A 19690-nucleotide genomic window follows, 5' to 3' on the forward strand; every position below is an offset into this window, starting at 1 on the left:
TTGCATAATTGAGGGCAATATAAAGGTAATAATTGAATTGAATTGAATTGAATTAGGCTGTGTATTAGCACTAATGTACCGTGTCACCCATCTCTCTTATGAATGAGGAGCACCTGCTAGCTCATGAAAGTATCAGTGTCAATTCTTTTAGCTGTAACACATATTGTGTGTGTTCTTGGCAAACAAGACAGAGTGTCAGTCTCATGCCAACTTATGACAGCTCCCTGAGTCACATTTAGCTTTAGTTTCCCCCTCCGAAAAATATGACCCTTTGGAACCCACAGGAGAAAAAATGAAACCATTTCAACAATTGTCAGTCTGTTTTGGCTGTGAGAAATCAAGCTGGAGAATCACACTAAAGAGCATGCTAGCTTGTGACACTTTCGTATGCACACAACTCTGCAGTGAGCTGACGACCCCTCATCTTTTTTCCTGCGCTGCCTCAGGGACACAACATCAAGAGAAGTCTTATAAATGTCTGACCTCTGAACTATTGGTTGAAGAGAGTGGCATTGACATTACAAAACTGTAATGATGATTGATGAGAGAAAAAAGAAAAGGCCAGACGTTGAAGGAACCTCATATTTTATTGTGCATCGCAATTTTCCTGTTTACGTGTTTAAGTGTAGGAATGTATGGCTTATGTTGTGGCATAATAAGTTGTTACTTCATAAGCCTTCGGGGGGGACAGGAAATGAGATGTGCGGTATGCTTTACAAATTTCATAGCAATGGCAAAACAAATGCTAAACATCTTATAATGACATATAGGACATACATTTTTGGCATGACAAAGATTTTTGACAAGGATTCCTCACATTTTGTTTCTTAAAATGTGTAGAAGGATTAGTTGATTATTTGATCAATTGGTAGACAGATAATTAATTTGCAGCTGCTTTGATAATTGAATAATCGTTTGAATGATTTTTCAAGCAAAAATCCCGAATGTTGAATGTTTCCGGTTTCTTAAATGTCAGGATTTCCTGCTTTTCTTGGTTGTGACATAGTAAATTGAATACCTTTGTGTTTTGGGCTGTTGGTCGTACAAAGTCATCACCTTGGGATCTGGGAAATTGTGGTTAAAAGAGTTAATCAATTAATTCACAAAATACTTTGCACATAAAACAAAAGAAAAAAGAAAACCTGTTATAGCTATATAAAAAAAACCAAAGATTTGCAGCAGGATAGGATATTTTACAATTATCAATAAAATGTAATCATCACTGATAATAGTAACAATAGTACATTTAAACTTAACTGAACATAACATAATTATTTATAACTTTTAATAGCAAATACAACAAATATGTTACTAAGACAAGTGAAAGTGAAACATAATAAAACATGCAGTCTATAAATCATTTATGTACTGCAATAACAATATGCCAATACTTGGATTAACCAATATTATCAGCTCACTCATAGTGATCGGCTGTAGTAAACTTATTCTCTATCCACACACCCATTTGCAGTATGACACGCCATACATATACAGAAGCATATGTGGCAATTGGGAATTCTATTAATACACTTATAAGCACACACGCATGCCACACACTCATAAAAACAAGTGGTGTGATGCTATTAATATGTAGAAAAACTCAATGTCCTAAAGCCCAAGTGCGTGATCACACACAATAACACAAGTGTTAACTGACAGGTGACACTAAAAATAAACTGTCATGAAACTTGCAGAATGAGCCACAGTGTTCCTTCAAAAGAAACAAATCAGCACTATTAATAAATTGGCACCAACACAAGGCAGCACTGATGCGCTGATACACGTGTACACGCACCCTCAACTGTCGCACAAGCAGATCCTACTTATGCAAACACAAAGACCTGCTGTGTACACTCAAAAGAAACAACTGCAAGCTATTAATATCTTGGCGCGTATAGGATGGACACACACACAAGAACACACTCATACGGATGCACACATACGGCGATTGATACTCCAGCTGCTCGGAAGCAGAGGGACAGAATGTCCCCAACAGCTGTGAATTCCTCTAAACGTAAGGACGGGGGAGGGACGCAGAAAAGGACGGAGAGATAGGAGTTCGGGGACTGGTAAAGGTGGCCAGCATGGTGGAGTAGCTGTCATAAAATTGCTATTGTGTGTGTTTGAGTGAGTGGCTTTGTAAATACAGAGCTCAGTGTCAGCAGAATAATATTTTTTTACACTCAGCACTAGTTTGCATGCTTGATATCTTACTCAAACAGTATTTGTTTGTATTTCGCACATGACATCTGAACTCCTGCCCTTTCTACCTTGTTGCTCATCTAACCAGGCATCAACCTCAAGCCTGCTGCCAGTGTTTATGTATACAAATAGTAGCTAGCACTTAACCTGATGTGTGACTTCCAGACGTATCTCCATCCAATTACCACTGTAATATTTTTAAAGCATATTTTAGGGCCACAGTGTGGATATAAATACTGCTGTATCTCTCAAGCTGCAGATGAGGTAGTGAATGTGAAGTGGCAATGAAGCCTTTCAACCAAAATAGCAGATTCTGCTTGCCTAAATGAACCGAGAGGATGTTATGGTGCAGACTAACTTTAGAAACAGGAAGTCACTGTTTCTGTGTGTATGTGTGCACCAGTAAAGCCTATGCATGTCAGCAGGCGTGTGCGTGCGTTTGTGTGTGTCAGTGTGTTCCTGCAGAAGGCACACAGAAAGAGGATGATGGTTGTGAAACGAATATGCTATTACAGAAACCAGAAGTTTGTCTCCTACCTATTTTTAGCAACACAAATGAGAGAAACAGAAGCACGCACACAGATCCTATCTAGATGAAGTTCTCCTTATTTTTAAAACGGTCCAGATCTTTATCATATAAATAGCATTTCTTATCAGTTTTTATATATGAATCTTGCCATTTTTGAGCACCATTGATGAATAACAGACCATGGAAAACAATGTTGATTAAAAATACCTACATCAGTACACTACTTTTTTGTAATGTGTTGATTATAATAAGTGCAAACTGTAGATGTCGTCTTCTAGTAAAGTCTTGGTAAGATGATAGGAAGTAATCAGCAGCTCTTTAAAGTGTTCAGGGTCAGGGTGGAAGAAACATTGACTGTTAAGTTTGCTTTTTGAATGCATCATGAGGTGACTGAGCTGGTTTTGTGCCTAGACAAATAATGAGTCACACTGTAAGTCTGCCTGAAGTCACAGCTTCAGTATCAGTACATGAGCCAAACACATTTGTGTGAAAAACTCGCCTTTTCTTTAAAATTGTAGAAAGTCACAGAAAATGTAGTTAATACAAGCAGAGTTAGTACTAAATCTTGGAAGTTTGGAAAATGCTTATTTTTAACGCTATGTTTTCAAGGTTAGGAATATGCTTGAATTTGAATATATTCCTTAAAAAATGCTTGATTTTTAATGCAATCTGGGGTTTCATTTACACAGTCACTCATGTAAACCAAAAATATTTTAATATTTTAAATGAAACAATCCGGTCTTCATGTATGTTTGTTGTCTCCTTTGCGTCTCGCACCCCATGCAGAGTTGAACGTTAAATAATCAATAATGATTGCTTTGGGTACAAAGGAATTCTGTAAACTAAATTTTTTTGCAATTGCATTCATAGTCACAATTTAAATGTGATTACTATAGCTTTGGGAATCTGGAAATCTTTGGTTTAGGTACGTTGAATTTGACTTTTAAAAAGCTCTAAAGGACTGTGAGATACTCTGAAGTATTGTTCTAGTCAGTCAGTGTAGACTATGTGTCTCAGGAAGGACGTTTAGTGTCACATTGTTGAAAGTGAGTAGAATTCAGCTACGTATGGTTGCTGCAGCCTGGTCGTCGCTGTATTTTCAGGGTAAAAATATACCGCAGGTGTTTCTTTTCTGTTCAGATGAGAAGTAAAACTGACTTCCTGATCATTTCCTTTTTCTCAGGGGAGCTGACTTGTTTTGTGTGCGTGTGCGTGTGCGTGCGTGTGTGTGTGTGTGTGTGTTTGTGTGTGTGTGTGTGTGTGTGTGGGTGTGGGTGTGGGTGTGTGGTATTCACATTATTTGAGTCCCCACCAACACCACAGTCCCGCTGCTCCAGTGATTGTCTGATTTCCTTTGAAAACACAGACATGCTTCTGGTTAATCCATACTGTTCTGCTGCAACAGGTATTTCCTGTTGCATGCTTAACATTTTCAAACTACAGTAAAATAGTTTCCAAAGCTTTAAAAAAAAAAAGCCATGCCAACTTTAACACAGACATGAACAAGGTGTGTGAGACAGGTTCAAATATTTCACAAATTACATTTTGTCTGAAAGGTCATGGCTTCCTGAGTTACCTGGCAAGGTAGGATTCCAATGACTCAAGAAGAGCCATTTGTACAGGAGGCTCATCTTCCTGTGTTTCCCTGCCTCTATGATGAACTGTATAAAAAAATCATGCATCAAAGTTTTAGTTTTCTCACAAACTATATTACTGTTTTTCTCTGTTACACACACACACATACAGAACACATGAAAACACATGGTTGTCCCCATGAACAAATAGTGTTGTTATTATGAATTTTGTATTTGGTTATCAGGCAGGACAACAGAACTAAAACACTTGGCTTAAACTGTACAATATTATCTTGTACTGTAAATAGTCCTGGTCTTCTTAACTCCCCGCCTGTTTTTTCATGTTCTACTGTGTGTAAGTCTCCCTTGACCTGCAGTAATAAGAGCGTGGGAGTGTTTTCTTCTTAAGAGGAATTCTGTCAACCTGAAACGACTTCACAGACATGATTACTTCTCGCTCTGAGTCAGAATTGCTGTTGGGAATGAGGGCCAAATAACGCTGCCAGGGGTCTGTTACGACTTCATTACTGTATGGCTGCTGCAGGAGGGAAGTTCAGTGGGACTTGTGTGTATATGGAGGTTTGTTTTGAGCCTTTTTTTAACTGCACTCCTGAAAGTTAGATCTGATAATGTTGTCTCTGTAACTCATGGAAGAGCTGTGGGCTTCATTCATTGCTGGAGCTACTGTTAATTCTAATAGCAGAAATTAAAGACCAAGCCTTAAAAACTGTGTGTTTAACTCTAGAAACACAATCTACTTCACTTATCTTTATCAGTTATTTTGGCATTTTGTCCTTTTTTGGTGTGCCTTATCACTGTAGTTGGGTTGATAATATAATTTTCTATTTGTTAACTCCCCAAACAAGTGCAAATAATTGCAAATGTTTTTTCTGATTCACTGTAATTCAGCATTAAAGTAACGAGAGTACTGTTGAGTAATATTTTGGGTCGCGGTCATTCAGGCAAACGGGCTCAGTAAATTTCCATTTCCTTTCCTCCCTCACACTGTCCCTCTACCCCAGAGGGAGCAAGGTGTCTTCTTCCATACTGTATCTGTCTCAGCTTTTGTATCGGTACCGAAACATTCCTCACAATGTTTATTGGTTTCAGGTGTCAGTCGCATTGACGCGTGAAAACAGTATCAAGTTATCTGTGAGCTTGCATATGTTTTTGTCTTGTTGTTATGGTGCATCACAAAACGCAAACGAAGGCTGATGTTGTTTTACAGGTCATACCATCAGGCCCATATTGTGCCATGCATGCTAGAGTAAGATTGAAAGTAAGGTTGCTCTGTGGCCTTTGAATTGCATAAATGGATCAAAACCTTTTTGCACTCCCCTGCACCTATAAAAAGACATCTGTCTTTCGTTAGGACACCGGAGCTTGGTTCAATTGTCTCACGCGTGCTAAACTTAGCTTTTTATTTCTTTCATTTTAGTAAAACATGGAAGGGAGATGACAGATTTATGTACCTGACCCAAATGCCTTGACCACACAATGTTCAAATCCAACTCCTCCACCCTGCTTCCTTCATTCTTTCTTTCTTTTGTGCCCCTCCAACCCCAACACACACAAACACCCCTCTCTTTTGCTTTCCTGAATGCAGCACTGGACAATGGCCAGTTCACTTGAGGCAGGAAGACTTGAATTAAATGAAATATGACTGGTGAATTTGCAGAGTTCAAGTACAAGTACACATCTGGGCATACACTTATGCCAAACAAACTGAGTGCACTCCTGATCATGTTTATGTAAAGCACAATCTGTGAAGGGCATCTGTGAATATCTGTTAAAAACATACTTCCCTTTGTGTTATCACATCTAAGATATTTGTAGTACCTTTGTTATTCTTAATCTACGGTGATGATATATCTTTGACCAGCATATTCTTCACCCCACATTGACACCCATAAGCATAGACAGTAATACCCTTAAAAAAAAGTGGATGTGTTATGTGCTTCCTCTCTCTCCTTCTGCAGTGGATGTGATCATCAGAAACCAGGTTTCATTATCCATACATGGGGAGCAACCCATGGACCTAAGTGTGACCCAGAGGTTGTTGCACCCAGGCTTAGATTCGGCCATGCTGGCCCCCCACCCTCCCTTCTTCCTGGGACCCCTCACCTCTCAGCATTGCTCCCAGTTTTCCCAGCAGCACTTGCAGGTAAGGACAAACTCTTGAGCCAATAGTTGGAGTGTGAAAAAAAGGAAAGCTTGAGCGGCACCAAGCATAATCAGCAGCAGTGTGAATACATCGGCTAAATCTTCGATTTACAGTTGTTTTTTCCCCCATTTTTCTTTTGGCCAGTTTAAATAATCAATATGTGCCTCAATATTTCTACAACATCAGCATTCAGTACATAAACAGAGATCTAAAATGGCTGAGTATGCTCATGAAATGTTGACAGGTCTTGCCACATCTGGCAACATTAATCACCACATCAGCATTTTATTTGGATGAGGGTGAGATGCACAGAGTGAAAGGCAGCTGGACCTCCTGTGCCATGAACCACAGGAACAAGCCAGCTGCTTCTACCGCATGTCTTTACACAAGTTGATGAATGCTCAGCAGGAATGAGTAAGAAGCAGGTCAGGTTCTTGTACACAAACCAACTCCTCGGTATTAGATTCTGATCGATGCTAATCATGGATCAGCTGGTTGGGGCTGCACTTCTAGTGCTATATTTCTTTACTCTAATGTGAAGTGTTATTTATCATTTTTTATGCAATTCTCAGTTGCAACATGTCCAAGCAGACTAGACTGGTCAGTGTTGACGTCTCTTCATTTCTTTCTTCTCAGTATAACATGGAGCCAGAGAAAAGAGAAGAGCTACAACAGCTGATACGGAAGAGTAAAAATGAGCAGAGTGAGTATCGAATGTAATGTATTTCTCCTTACTGTAATGTGTTTTTGTAGGTTCTCTTAAGAGACCATTTGGCTGTTGGCATGCTCTTCATCTGAGTCATAGCACACTGTACTGTATGTTTCATTGAAAAAGAAGGGGATTTCCAACCGTGCTGTGATGTATTCTCAGATTCCTCAGAAGGAAATTTGTACTCATATTAAACCAAAGTCAAACAAACACATTTGTTTCAGGAAACACTTTGAGCTGTTTTTAGTTTTAGTTAGAGGAAATGAAGAGAGCTTGGAGGAAAGTGACAAATATCCTGGATACTGACTTCCTTTTGACCCTTTAGTAATATACAGTACTTGAAGAAACAACTATTTTTCTCTATGAAAAACATTTTGTCATTATTTTATATTATGGTAGGTGCAGTAGCCAGTCCTCTGGTAAAGCAGAAACTTCGGGAACACATATTTATGAAGAACCATACCAACCACAGCAGTCCTTCGCCAGGATACAGGTGAGAGACACAAACGGACAAACGGATCAATGATTTAGTAGAACTTTGACTGTGCAACTGCAAACACATCATACATATTTGCCAAAACTACAACTTTGACATTTTATTGTTGTAAGGAATCCTTTTCTGATATTAATGAAAGTAATACAATAATGTTAAAAATAAACAAAATCTAACAATTTTCTTCATATCCATTCATGAGTGAAGCGTCTATCCAATATTGTTTTGGTTACCTAGGCTCCCGATTCCTGACTTGTCTCCAAAGTCTCAGCCTTCAGCCTATGACCAGCGTAAAGACCTCCCCCTGCGCAGGACAGGTGAGACACCTCTGGTTGTTTGTATCTGTGATAAGGGTTCCCGCCCAGAGGTTAAAGTTGTGTACATCACTGGTGATTTTCCATTTCAGGTCTGTTCTGTGTCATTTGAGTCAGACTCAAAGTCATCTGACTGCATATCTGACCAAATCAGTTGCATAACTTTAAAGAAAGTATTTGTAAAATGAGCCGCGTGAGAGCCCAAAGCCGGTCTCCCTCACCATGTGAGAGTGGGAGTGGTTTCGTCTTACTGTACATCTCTGCGAGTACACAGACATTATTTATTTGCGTTGGCCCTCAAACTCTTAGGTGCCCACACACACACACACACACACACCACAAGTGCTTTTTTTGGCACGGTGACAGCACAAAGCTGCCTTTTATCTTCTCTCAGCCAGCCACTGATTGATTGTTTTGTTTGGGCTTACTGGAGCCTGACCAATGTAAACATGGGACTTGTTATGCTATTGACCAGGTTTCAGGTATTTGCTTGGTTCAGCTGTGCTGCAGATTGCATAACTTGGTTTTGTAATGGAAATTGAGTGCATCCTTATATTGTGTGCATTACTGAGTGAGAGCATTCTTGCTGATGTAGAGGATGTGTGACATCAATCAGTTTTTCATACATTTCTGTGAGTTTAAGGGGTATCTTTCCTTTTCATGAGACCTTGGGGATAAGTATGTTAGTGTCTGTGTTTGCTTCTTCACGTATTCATTTGTTGTTATCTGTGTGTGTGCAGTCTCTGAGCCCACACTGAAGTTGAAGTTAAAGAAGCTCATCAGTACAAGGCCAAACCCGCTGCAGCGCAAGATCAGCGCCCCTCCCACTGTCAAGCACAGGACAGAAACTCTGGGTAGAGGAACACTCTCATGATCTTCTGTTTTATTTCAATGCTGCGTTGATATGCATTTCTATATCTGTTACTTTATTACGTCACAGACTGTTACTGACACATTTTAATTCATATTTCAATTTGATATGTGCGCCCTTTGTTGCTATATAAACACATCTATTCTCACCGTGTTGGCTATCATGAGTTGATGGGCGTGTCCCAATTCTGTCACATAGACTGCTCCCCCAGCAGCAGCAGCACCCCAGCATCAGGGTGCAGCTCACCCAACGACAGCCTCCATTCTGATAATGGGCACCTCCAACTGACTCATGAGGTGAGCACTTCTTTTATATCTATTTATAGCAATTTAGCAGACTTTCTTATCCACAAAAGCATTTGATTAGTGATTAGGGATCAGTGTTCTGTTCAAGCATACATCAACACAATTAGGGATGGGAGTTGAAGACCATGCCTCCGAGGTTATCAATTCCTTTTATCGAAGTCAGCATGTTTTTCTGACAGTTGCACGTTGCAAAAACTAATGCGTCATGACATCAAACTCTGCGTCTACAATGCTAAAGTCAAATAGTAGAACAGCTCGGTCTGGTAAGTTCAGAAAATGTAATCTCTTAACTGTAATGCAGACTTTAAAACCAGGAAATGACAACACTTATGCCATATTACGATTTCCAAAATCTAAGACAATATCTAGTCTCATAACATGATATTGACATATTGCCCAGCCCTTTGCTTAGGCCTACTTTTTTTCAAAAATAAAATCTTATCAATGTCCGTCTCTAAACACAAAACAGGGGACAAGATGTGCTCAACTTTCATGCACCTTTATTTTAGTTTCCCATTATAAATATATGCATTAACGGTAAAAGTGTATGGTCCTGGTCTGGTGATTGTACCTCTGCTCTTTAAATGACAACCACTAACAGTTGAATATTAATTGGGGTGTTGAATGCAGTACTGTAATGGTACCCAATGCTTTAAACAGGGAGATTTGAGAAGGCTAGGTGCCTCAATGTCCAAAAACATGTTACTTGATCACAATTTCCTGGGTAGAGGCAGTATAGTGGGTTTATCAGTTTTTAGCACCCAAGTCTTGTATACAACATATTTGTATAGAATCAGAATGTATTAGCTGTGTGAAAGTTAATAAATGGCACTAGAAATGGCGCAAAAAAATAAGTAACATTTAACTTTATTATGTAAATATGTGTTTTTATGTTTTTGCGTAGACAATAATACATATTTCTGTCTCATTCAGGCACAGAGGTTGCTGGCCCATTTCACCTTGCCACCCAACCACACTGCCATGCCCAATATCACTGCTGGACGTCCTGCACAGGTGAGCAACGATGCCATCTAGGGCAGTGGTTGGAAAATCACCGGATACATCCATCTGTGCGTCTGTGTCTCTTGACACATGTCAAGACCATAGGTATTTTTTGGAAAAGGGAAAAGACCCAATGAAGAGACATTTAAAAGACAATATCAGGAGTCCTACTTAAAATACGTGTTTATCGCCACAGGTGATTCTCATGCATAATATACAGGCTAGTACATGAGGCAACGAAGCCTTCATAACGGCTTCACCGGCACCTGCCGTTAAAAGACAAGCGCTTGGAGTTTTTTGAAAGAAAAAAACATGAACAAGAAGGACATAAACAATTACTGATGGTCACCACATCAACACATGCGAGTGCACGGAGAGCGTCATACTTAGTGACTAACCGTGTCACTAAGAGAAGAAACCTTTTACTATTGGTGAAGAATTTATACCCCTATATTGGACCGGCTCGTTGCAGAGACACGAGCTCAGGGCTCCCACTAATTCAGCGTAATGGTGAGTTTTTATGCACCTCATATTATATATTTTTTTATGCAGGTCGTATAATTTTATTCCGTCATATTTATCAACCTCCCCCCCCCCCACTTTGAAGGCCGGTCCGTGAAGATATTGTCTTACATGAAACCGGTCCGTTGCACTAAAAAGGTTGAGGTCCACTGATCTAGGGCAGGGGTCGGGAACCTATGGCTCGCGAGCCATATATGGCTCTTTTGATGACGCGATATGGCTCGCAGACAATTCTAAGCTGACATTTTTTAACATGATTAACAAGTAATAAACAATTATATTGTGTCATTTTAAAGTAAAACATTTAGCAGAGGATTTGTTTTTAGTTCTCCCCTCGCCTTTCCTCCGCTCTGTCTCTGACTGCACAGCGCACACACTTACACACGTGTGTGTGTGTGTGTGTGTGTGTGTGTGTGTGTGTGTGTGTGTAGGGGGCGGAGCCCTGCCCTTCGCGAAACAGCTGAGGAGAAACTGCGCAAAGCAAGCAGTAGACCGGGGGGGGTCAAACTCATTCACAGAGAGGGCCAATATTAAAAACTGGGACTACGTCGAGGGCCAAACACGGTCCACATTTATTGAACAGGGTACACATAAAGTGCAAAAAGATATGGAACATATTTAAGTCAACTGCAGACGGGTTGCTGAGCAGTTCAATTAAAATATCTGAGCAGCAAAGTCGGCAAATGCTCTCAGTGCATCAGCAGAATGCTGTCGGGAACACAGCGGTGGAGATGTTTGTCAGTGTTTGGAAACTCGTAGTTACCAAAGTGTCCTTCTGCATCTGAGTCTCCCACAGGCAGCTTGGCATCACACATGTCTGTGATCACACGGCCCTGAAGCTGCAGGTTTAACAGTGAGATGCTTCGTTATGTCGCACAAACAGTCCAGCTCACATCGTCCCAGAGATCTGTGGTGTGTTTCCCTTTGCTTTCCAAAAACTTTCATTTCATTCACACATTTAGATACCTCCTCAAATGTCTTTTCCCGTGGTTGTGCCATGCATTGATGCAATTACCAAAACCGGCGGGCCAGGTATGACAGACATATGATATTTTCTCGCGGGCCGGATATAATAATAATAACAATAATAATAATAATAATAATAATAATAATAATAATATTAATAATAATAATAATAATAATAATTAATAATAATAATAAATTGTATTTGTAAAGCGCCTTTCAAAGCTAAAAGCAATCTCAAGGCGCTAAAATGCAGGACAACAACAAAAACAACACCAACAACAACAGACGTAAGAGGTTAAATAGGTCATAATTGCCTTGAGTTTGACACCCGTGCAGTAAACACTGAAATATGAGATAAATAACGTAAGCGTTTAGTTTATTTAATAAAAGAGCACATGTTCAATGCAACACTGATACCGCTATTAGTACTCGGAGACGTGTTATTCTTAAAAAAATGCACGCATGAAGTTGCGTTAAAATTGATTAAATATATGGCTCTCAAGGAAATACATAAACAAATATTTGGCTTTTATGGCTCTCCCAGCCAAAAAGGTTCCCGACCCCTGATCTAGGGCATAGGTCTTCAACAGGAGGTACTGCAGGTTCGCGAAATTGTTTGTAGATAAAGCAATAAAAATAATAATATATATATTTTTTATTACTTTTTTTTTTTTGTTGCTTCGCGCATTCACATTCCTTCCTCCGCTGTACTTCGCGAGGGGTGGCGACACACACCTACAGTAAGAGACAGAGTGGAAGAAAGGAGAGGGGTCTAAAATTAGAATTAAAATTGTATTTGTGCCACGCACCCCCACCTCTTCAAGCCTCTTCTATACAATACAATATATATAGTAGGGGGTCCCTGCACCACGCTACACCAGTTTGGGGGTCTTGGCCTGAAACACTTTGAAGACCCCTGCTCTAGGGTTCCCTTCAGAATCAATATTTATACTGTTTTATTTCACAATTCACATTTACAGATCACATGGATACACATTAATGCCATGAATGTATGTGTATCTAAGACTGAATATCTGAAATAGTGCCTGAACACTTGCACACTTATAGAAGCATGTGGTGTATTCAGGCTTTCACTTCCCTTTTGATCAATGTGGTGCTTTCATATCTTATGAATTACTCATGTGGTAGTTTGCTCACTTTATGACAATGTTAACATACACTAGCCCTCCATTTTGCTCATTTGTGTTAAATTAATTCCTCTTGACCTCTGCTGCGTTTCTTACCATTGTGTCTCCTAACCTCTCTCCCCAGGAGGGAGTAGCAATGCCGCTGGCATTATCTGCTCTGCATCAGGTCTACCTGCCTCTGGAAGGAAGTAATCCAGCCCTGGCTCAGCGCCTGCAGCCTGTGCTCATACTGGAACCACACACTGGGCTAGTGCACTCCCAACTTGTCTCTTGTGAGTTGTTTAACTGTAAATGTGTTGTACAGCAGAAACAGAAATACCTCAACATGCACATATTGAGGTATTTCTTGCGTTTAGACATGAAAGTGACAACACAGAAGGATGTGTATTTAGTACATGCCACCTTCGATGGAAGATCGGACAAGATTCAAGGTGTTTGTTGTCACTCTGGTTATACAAGTACAGTCTTGTGAAATATGGACGGAAATATCCATTAAAGAAAAACAATAAAAAGATGACATTCAGGGTGTGTGTGTGTGTGTGTGTGTGTGTGTGTGTGTGTGTGTGTGTGTGTGTGTGTGTGTGTCAACAGACACTCCTGTAAAAGCACTACATTTACATTTGCAACACCATTACAGTTACACAGACAAAATCTGCAAGCAAACTTCAACATAAAACTATACAAAGTTCATGCACGGCATCTTAGCGACGGCCCCATCACTAGATGAAGGAGCCTGGTACCTCCCTCTTTTTGGGGTGTACCATACATAAAAACCTGGTATGATCTGAGTTCCTCAGTTTAAAGGCGTGTCACTTAAATGATTTTATTCTTTCTTTGTTCTAGAAGAAAACAGGCATGCAATGCATTTCTTGCGGTACTGTATAAAGACAACAACAATGTGGACGATTAAATTGACATTAATATTGATTCACTTGGCAGACACTTTTGTCCAAAGGGATGTACAAATGAGGTAGATCTCTTTGATCACAGTAGATCAAAGAGATCGTTTCTAATAAGGCAGATGTCATGAACGTCTTACATACGTAAGTGAAAAACATAAAATCCCTGGACCTTGCTGTTGATGATTTTACGAACGTCAAACGTAGTACATGTACACAGGAACTAGTGGGGAGCGTGGTGGTACTTCACCTTAAAAGATCAAGGGACACTATTATGAAGTGTAAAAGCTTTTATTTTGCTGTCTGATGTGATGTAAATATTCAAAGAAATATATTTTGCATTTGTGGTGGTTCAATGTTCAATTGCTTATCTGTATCTGTAAGAGCAGCATCACCAAATGTGTGTACACTTATTTTTGTATTTTCCTCGTGCTGTTTCACCTTTCCTTCATTTAAGTTCTGTTACAACAAAAAGTCTGTATAGAAACCATCAACTAAACTCATAATTGAACTTTCTCGGCAGACATTTTTACTTGCCTTAGCAGGAAAAGGTGTAAGTAATAACGTCGATAACACCTGCACTCTAAAATAAGTCAAAACGTCTGCTGTGAAAATTGTCTTTCCATTTTAAATCAGAGAATTTAGGATTAAGGATGTCTTCTGTCTTGTGCTTCATTTCTTATGCCTGAATAATATAATATACAGCATAAGAGCGCCCTCTGCTTGGCACTTGACAGTGATGCAGTTTCACAAACAACAGCACAGAAATATCCTGTAAATTCCAACAACATCATCATCAAGGCCTGTTTCCATTTGTATTCTTACTTTGAACATGAAATATAGCTATAGTATATTATATTCTGCACTTCTGCACTGTCCTCTGCCTACTCTTGTTCTGTCTGCCACCTGTCATCTTTAGTCACCATCTTTAAACCTGTTCTTCTCCTCCTCTCTACAGTTCATGGTTTGAACTCCATTGCTCTTCAGCTGCAGCCTCACCTGTCTTCCCCCACCAGAAGAGAAGGCGTAGTTACCTTGCCCTCCAAAAAACCCCTGGAGCGAACACGCTCAGAGCCTCCGCCCTACAGCCACTCACCCCTACACAGTCTACATGCCAGCCGTCATGCACACATTCAGCACCAGCTGACCCAGCATTACTACAGGAGTGGGCTGGAGAGGTTCAAGCATAATGCGCACCTGAGCAAGGTGAGAGGAGACAGGCATGGACACATACATGTTGCATACTTTCTTTAATAGGACTAGATACAGAAATAATGTGTTATTATCAGTTGAACACACATGCATGTTAAAGAAAGCACTAGCAACCTTAAGACTGGTTAACACTGTAAAACCTATACCTTATATTAGCTGACGTCCATTGAGAAGCCTCGTCTGACACAGATCCCATCGGAGGACATGGACCTGGAGGAGATTGGATCAGGATCAGGTTCGGGGCCCGGGTCCGTGTGCGATTCAGAACCTGGCTCCATGTGTGAGGAGGGCTACCGCAGGAGACAGAGCACTGCCAGCACAGACTCAGTTTACGACACAGAGTCCACTACCTCCTCAAGGGACAGCTTGATCGAGCCCTCACATTCACTCAGCCAGGTACAGATACAAACTCGTATCCGCTCAGACTTGCAGATCAGGGGGATGATGTTTTACCTTTTCTTTAAAAAATAAATAAACAATAATAATAATAATATTTTTTCTTTTGACTCATGACAAAGGAAAGAATAAATAGTTTAAAATGTGCATCCCTAGTGCTTATATACATGAATTTACTTGTTTGAAGCACGTTTTGGACTTCAGAGGGCGCTGTAGCTTTATTTACAAGATGAAGAGTGGGAGAGTTACAGTATTGTGGAACCATGCTTGGCAATGCTGTATTTTCTTTATCAGTTGCTTGTTCTAGACAAGCAGTATTTAACTGACTAAATAATGAGTATTTGCAATGTACTGGAGAGAGGCATTCGATATACTCCAGTCTTTGCCATGCACTGCGGCTGATGTTTAATGCTCCTTCATTCCCTGTTCTCCCCGTCACCCACAGAGGCAGGTGATCCTCAGATCAGGTCTCCAGCAAGACTCCCTAGGTGTGCCTGCCCTAATTTGGCCTCACCAGCCTCTGGGTCGGACCCAGTCCTCCCCAACCTCCACCTCCCTGCCTCCTTCACATTCACATCCGCCCATAACCAAACCTTCCCTGTCACTGTCCAGCCCTATTGCAGATGTCCAGCTACGCTTCACCACAGGTGAGGGATGCTTTTTTTAAACAGGAAAAAGAAGAAGCCGGAAATTCTAATACCTGTTGACGTATTTTAGGTACCAATTCATGTACGCTCAAGGTTAAGACGTGCGTTTGCGTGTGTGTATCTAGGTCTGGTTTATGATGCTCAGATGCAGAAGCACCAGTGTACCTGTGGAGACAACAGTCGCCACCCTGAGCATGCTGGGAGGGTCCAGAGCATCTGGTCCAGACTGCATGAAAGAGGTCTCAGAAGCCAGTGTGAGGTATGACACACACACTACATGTACCTACAGATCAATACCTCCAGTCAGTATCATATGCACTATATATATATTTGTATCTGTGTGTGTATGTAGCGCATTCCCAGTAGGAAGGCCACTCTAGAAGAGCTGCAGTCAGTCCATTCAGAGAAACATGTTCTTCTTTTCGGCACCAACCCACTCAACCGCCTCAAGCTGGACAACCGTAAGCTGGCTGGTAAAATTAATTATAATAATAATGAAAAAATAAAATAATAATACTGTAATGATAGTAATAATATAAACATCAATGACAGTTGAATGACAGAAATAATCTTCTGCAGGAATTTTATCTGAACGGATTTTTGTGATGTTACCATGTGGAGGAGTTGGGGTGAGTGCCACACACCCTTATGCGCACACACACAAACACACTCACTCACTGGAACACGCACACACATCAGTAGACCCCTTTAAAACTACAAGTCATGTGGGAATCCTGCCACTTATCTAATTGCGTACAGCAAACATTACATGGCTGATTATGCCTCATTACACAATTAAACTAATAATAGTACAAATTGCTAATACTATTGTTTTTGGCTAAGATAACTTTGAAAACCAATCAGAAATCAAAGGCTGGACAAAGGTGAGATAGAGGAAAAAGGGAAGAAAGAGGGTACACATAGAGACTGTAGCTTGGAGGGGTGCGTGCCAGTGAAGCTGGATTTTATTTAGAGGGAATGGCTGTTGGCAAACGGAATGAGAATACAGAAGAAAAAAAGAAGATAAATTGTGAAGGTAGGAGAACAGAACAGATTAAATGTTACAATGGACTATCAGAGAAGGTAGAATGAAGGGGATATACAAGGACCTAAAGACATTTTCTCCTCTGATGAGAAGAATCACAGATAAAAAAGGCCATCAGAGACTGTTGTGAAGCACAATGAGAAGAGAGGAGGCAGATAAGAGAGTAGGAGAGGAGAGTAGGAAAAGAAGAAGGGGGCTGGGTGTTAGTTGATAAGACGACTGATCTGCCTGGATTTCCGGACCTTGGCTGCTCTGGTGAAGAGGGGTGATTGGAACAAGATGGCAAAGTTTGTGATAAAAGAAATTCCTCTGATTTCATTGTTCCACCGCGGCACACCACCAATGTGAGTTTTGAAACATGGAGTAACGTTGAAACACAAGACGGGGTTTATAGAGAGAATAACAAAGAGAAAGTGGATGTGGAGAAAGAAATAAGTCGCTTGGCTATTGTTAGCATCCACAGAAGAAGACGAAGGTCCACCGTCACACATTATTTATTATTTTCAATACACTACAAGAATAAACTGCATTGTAAGCACAATTATTTATGTCATTTATCGTCTCAAACTTAAGGAAGTGCAGTCAAAAGTAAACTTCAGTTAGTTTGATGATATCATCATGTGCAGACTCCTTATTGGCAGACAACACCTGGATTTAATGAAATGTGGTTTAACCTGCTGACTGACGATTTCAAGTGGCACTGTCAGGTAGAATTCTGCAAACTGGTCTGACTGGATTTTATTAAATCTTGTTGAATCCGTTGAGATTGAGTTCAGTTTTGATGATTCTGAAAAAATCACAAATTCATTATTTCTTTTACAGAAGTCTTTGAATTGTTTTAATCTGTGGCTGACTTTTTAACTGACTTTGCGTGTTTTGTCACCTTTGTACTGACAGGTTGACATCGATACAATCTGGAATGAGCTTCACACGTCAGTAGCTTCCCGTATTGCTGCAGGATGTGTCACAGACCTGGCACTGAAGGTGGCACAAGGAGAGCTGAAGGTGTGTCTTTGTTATCAAATACCTTATCAGCAAATGTTATGTGTTTTCTCTCTGGAATATGGGAGATGCAGTGTAACAGATTGTTGCGTAAACAACCTTTATATATAGACTTTAGTATCACTTTAGAAACTCCCCTAATGTAGATAGCTGTTGCCTGCAATGGACATATTAGTACAACATATCATTTATCCAGGTTGTAAGCTTAAAGATGTGAACTGTGACGGCTGACTCCTGAAAGCAGAAAGTTGTTAAAGTTTTTGCTTTCCTCTCACAGAATGGCTTTGCTGTTGTAAGGCCTCCTGGACACCATGCAAACCACTCCTCCCCTCTGTAAGTACAGCAGCACACACACACACACACACACACACACACACACACACACACACACACACACACACACACATACATACCAGGAGCCAGGAGGTCTCTACAAAGTGTTTCAAAGGATTTATTACAGATCAGCTACACTTCTGAGCAAGAGAGAGAGTGAGAGAGAAAGAGAGCCTATGTCTCTCTGTCTTAATGTGTGTGTATCTGAGTTTGTGTGATGTGTGCTACCTGACTGATGCCCAAGGCGATCTACCTCCTCCACTCAGTTTCTTTTAAACTTTCAAGACACAGAGCAAAGCACCTCAAAAGAAACCGTGTATGTGTGTGTGCGTGCATTGTATGTGTGTGTGTCTTCGTGTGCATGGATTTGTGTCCGTCTTTGATAGGAGGCATTAGCCAAGTAACCACATTCAGCTGGGACTGTGTGTGTGCTCAGCAGTGCTTGTCACTGGTTATTTATGCGATGATAATGACTTTTCTTGATGAGCAGATTTGGACAGCATATATGATATACCGTCCACAAACACACACGCACACAAAGGCACTCACAGTTTACGACCCATGCTGACACTGCTACTTCCAACATTCCTCCATTGTTTTTAATACATCAACACTTTTTTTTTGCATACCTTTACTGTAGACAGTGAGTGTTGATGAAACTGCTGCGCCAAGTTGTCAGTTCATCTCTCTGAAATCATCTCGCAGATCCTGCCAGCAATTCACACTATGCTATCATCTGTGAAGTGAATTTTATGATAAGCTTGGTTTTCTGTTTGTCACAAAACATGTGGGTTCTGCATTTCTCAGGAGCTTTTAGACTCAGCATAATGTTCTCATCTGAAAAGCCATTTTAGTTTGTCAGCAGTGAAAGATGAAATACAAAGCAACTTGAAATTAAACATCCTCATTTCTCCAATATTTGCAGTAAATATTTGCCTGGAAGTAGTTTCCCTCTACATTAGATTCAATGCTGGGATTGTAAGAACCTGGACTGAAGAGCCACCACATGATGCCACATGGACATGTCTTAAAGGTTCCTAAGGTCCATATGGTGATGCTATGATATTAATTTGCTGAAGATGTCCTGATAAAAACATGTGGCTGCCTCTCTTCTCCTGTCTCTTTGTCCACAGGGGCTTCTGTTTCTTCAACTCTGTGGCCATCGCTGCCAAGCAGCTCCAACACAAACTCAACGTCAGCAAGATCCTCATCGTGGACTGGGTGAGGACCCCACCGCATGACCAGCATCACTGGTCCCCACATGGATAAGAATAAACAGACGAAAACACGCACAAGCACACAAAAGTATCGCGGGCACAAACAAGGTCCCAGAAGCAGAGCAGCGCTCTACAGTAGC

General features: G+C 40.5%; 1 protein-coding gene across 8 annotated transcripts in view; it reads left to right on the plus strand.

Annotated features, from left to right (window-relative positions):
* The window catches only part of LOC115008605 (histone deacetylase 7-like), a 44110-nt gene that overhangs the window by 11143 nt on the left and 13277 nt on the right, over positions 1-19690 (plus strand). For 5 of the 8 annotated variants that reach the window (XR_003832310.1, XM_029432302.1, XM_029432303.1 and 2 more), the window contains 17 exons: positions 6285-6469; positions 7106-7172; positions 7578-7671; positions 7909-7988; positions 8726-8839; positions 9055-9152; positions 10095-10175; positions 12924-13071; positions 14657-14904; positions 15067-15306; positions 15752-15953; positions 16079-16212; positions 16306-16426; positions 16533-16582; positions 17896-18003; positions 18278-18333; positions 19467-19554. Coding sequence is in view for 7 of the 8 variants with exons in the window: in XM_029432297.1 (XP_029288157.1) it covers positions 6285-6469; positions 7106-7172; positions 7578-7671; positions 7909-7988; positions 8726-8839; positions 9055-9152; positions 10095-10175; positions 12924-13071; positions 14657-14904; positions 15067-15306; positions 15752-15953; positions 16079-16212; positions 16306-16426; positions 16533-16582; positions 17896-18003; positions 18278-18333; positions 19467-19554 (2114 nt within the window). In the remaining variant the exon portion in view is untranslated. The remainder of the gene's footprint in view (positions 1-6284; positions 6470-7105; positions 7173-7577; positions 7672-7908; positions 7989-8725; positions 8840-9054; positions 9153-10094; positions 10176-12923; positions 13072-14656; positions 14905-15066; positions 15307-15751; positions 15954-16078; positions 16213-16305; positions 16427-16532; positions 16583-17895; positions 18004-18277; positions 18334-19466; positions 19555-19690) is intronic. The other 3 variants (XM_029432298.1, XM_029432299.1, XM_029432300.1) reach the window with 3 other exon arrangements.

Source organism: Cottoperca gobio, chromosome 5 (genome assembly GCF_900634415.1).
Source record: "Cottoperca gobio chromosome 5, fCotGob3.1, whole genome shotgun sequence".
In the NCBI taxonomy this organism is placed as follows: Eukaryota; Metazoa; Chordata; class Actinopteri; order Perciformes; family Bovichtidae; genus Cottoperca; species Cottoperca gobio.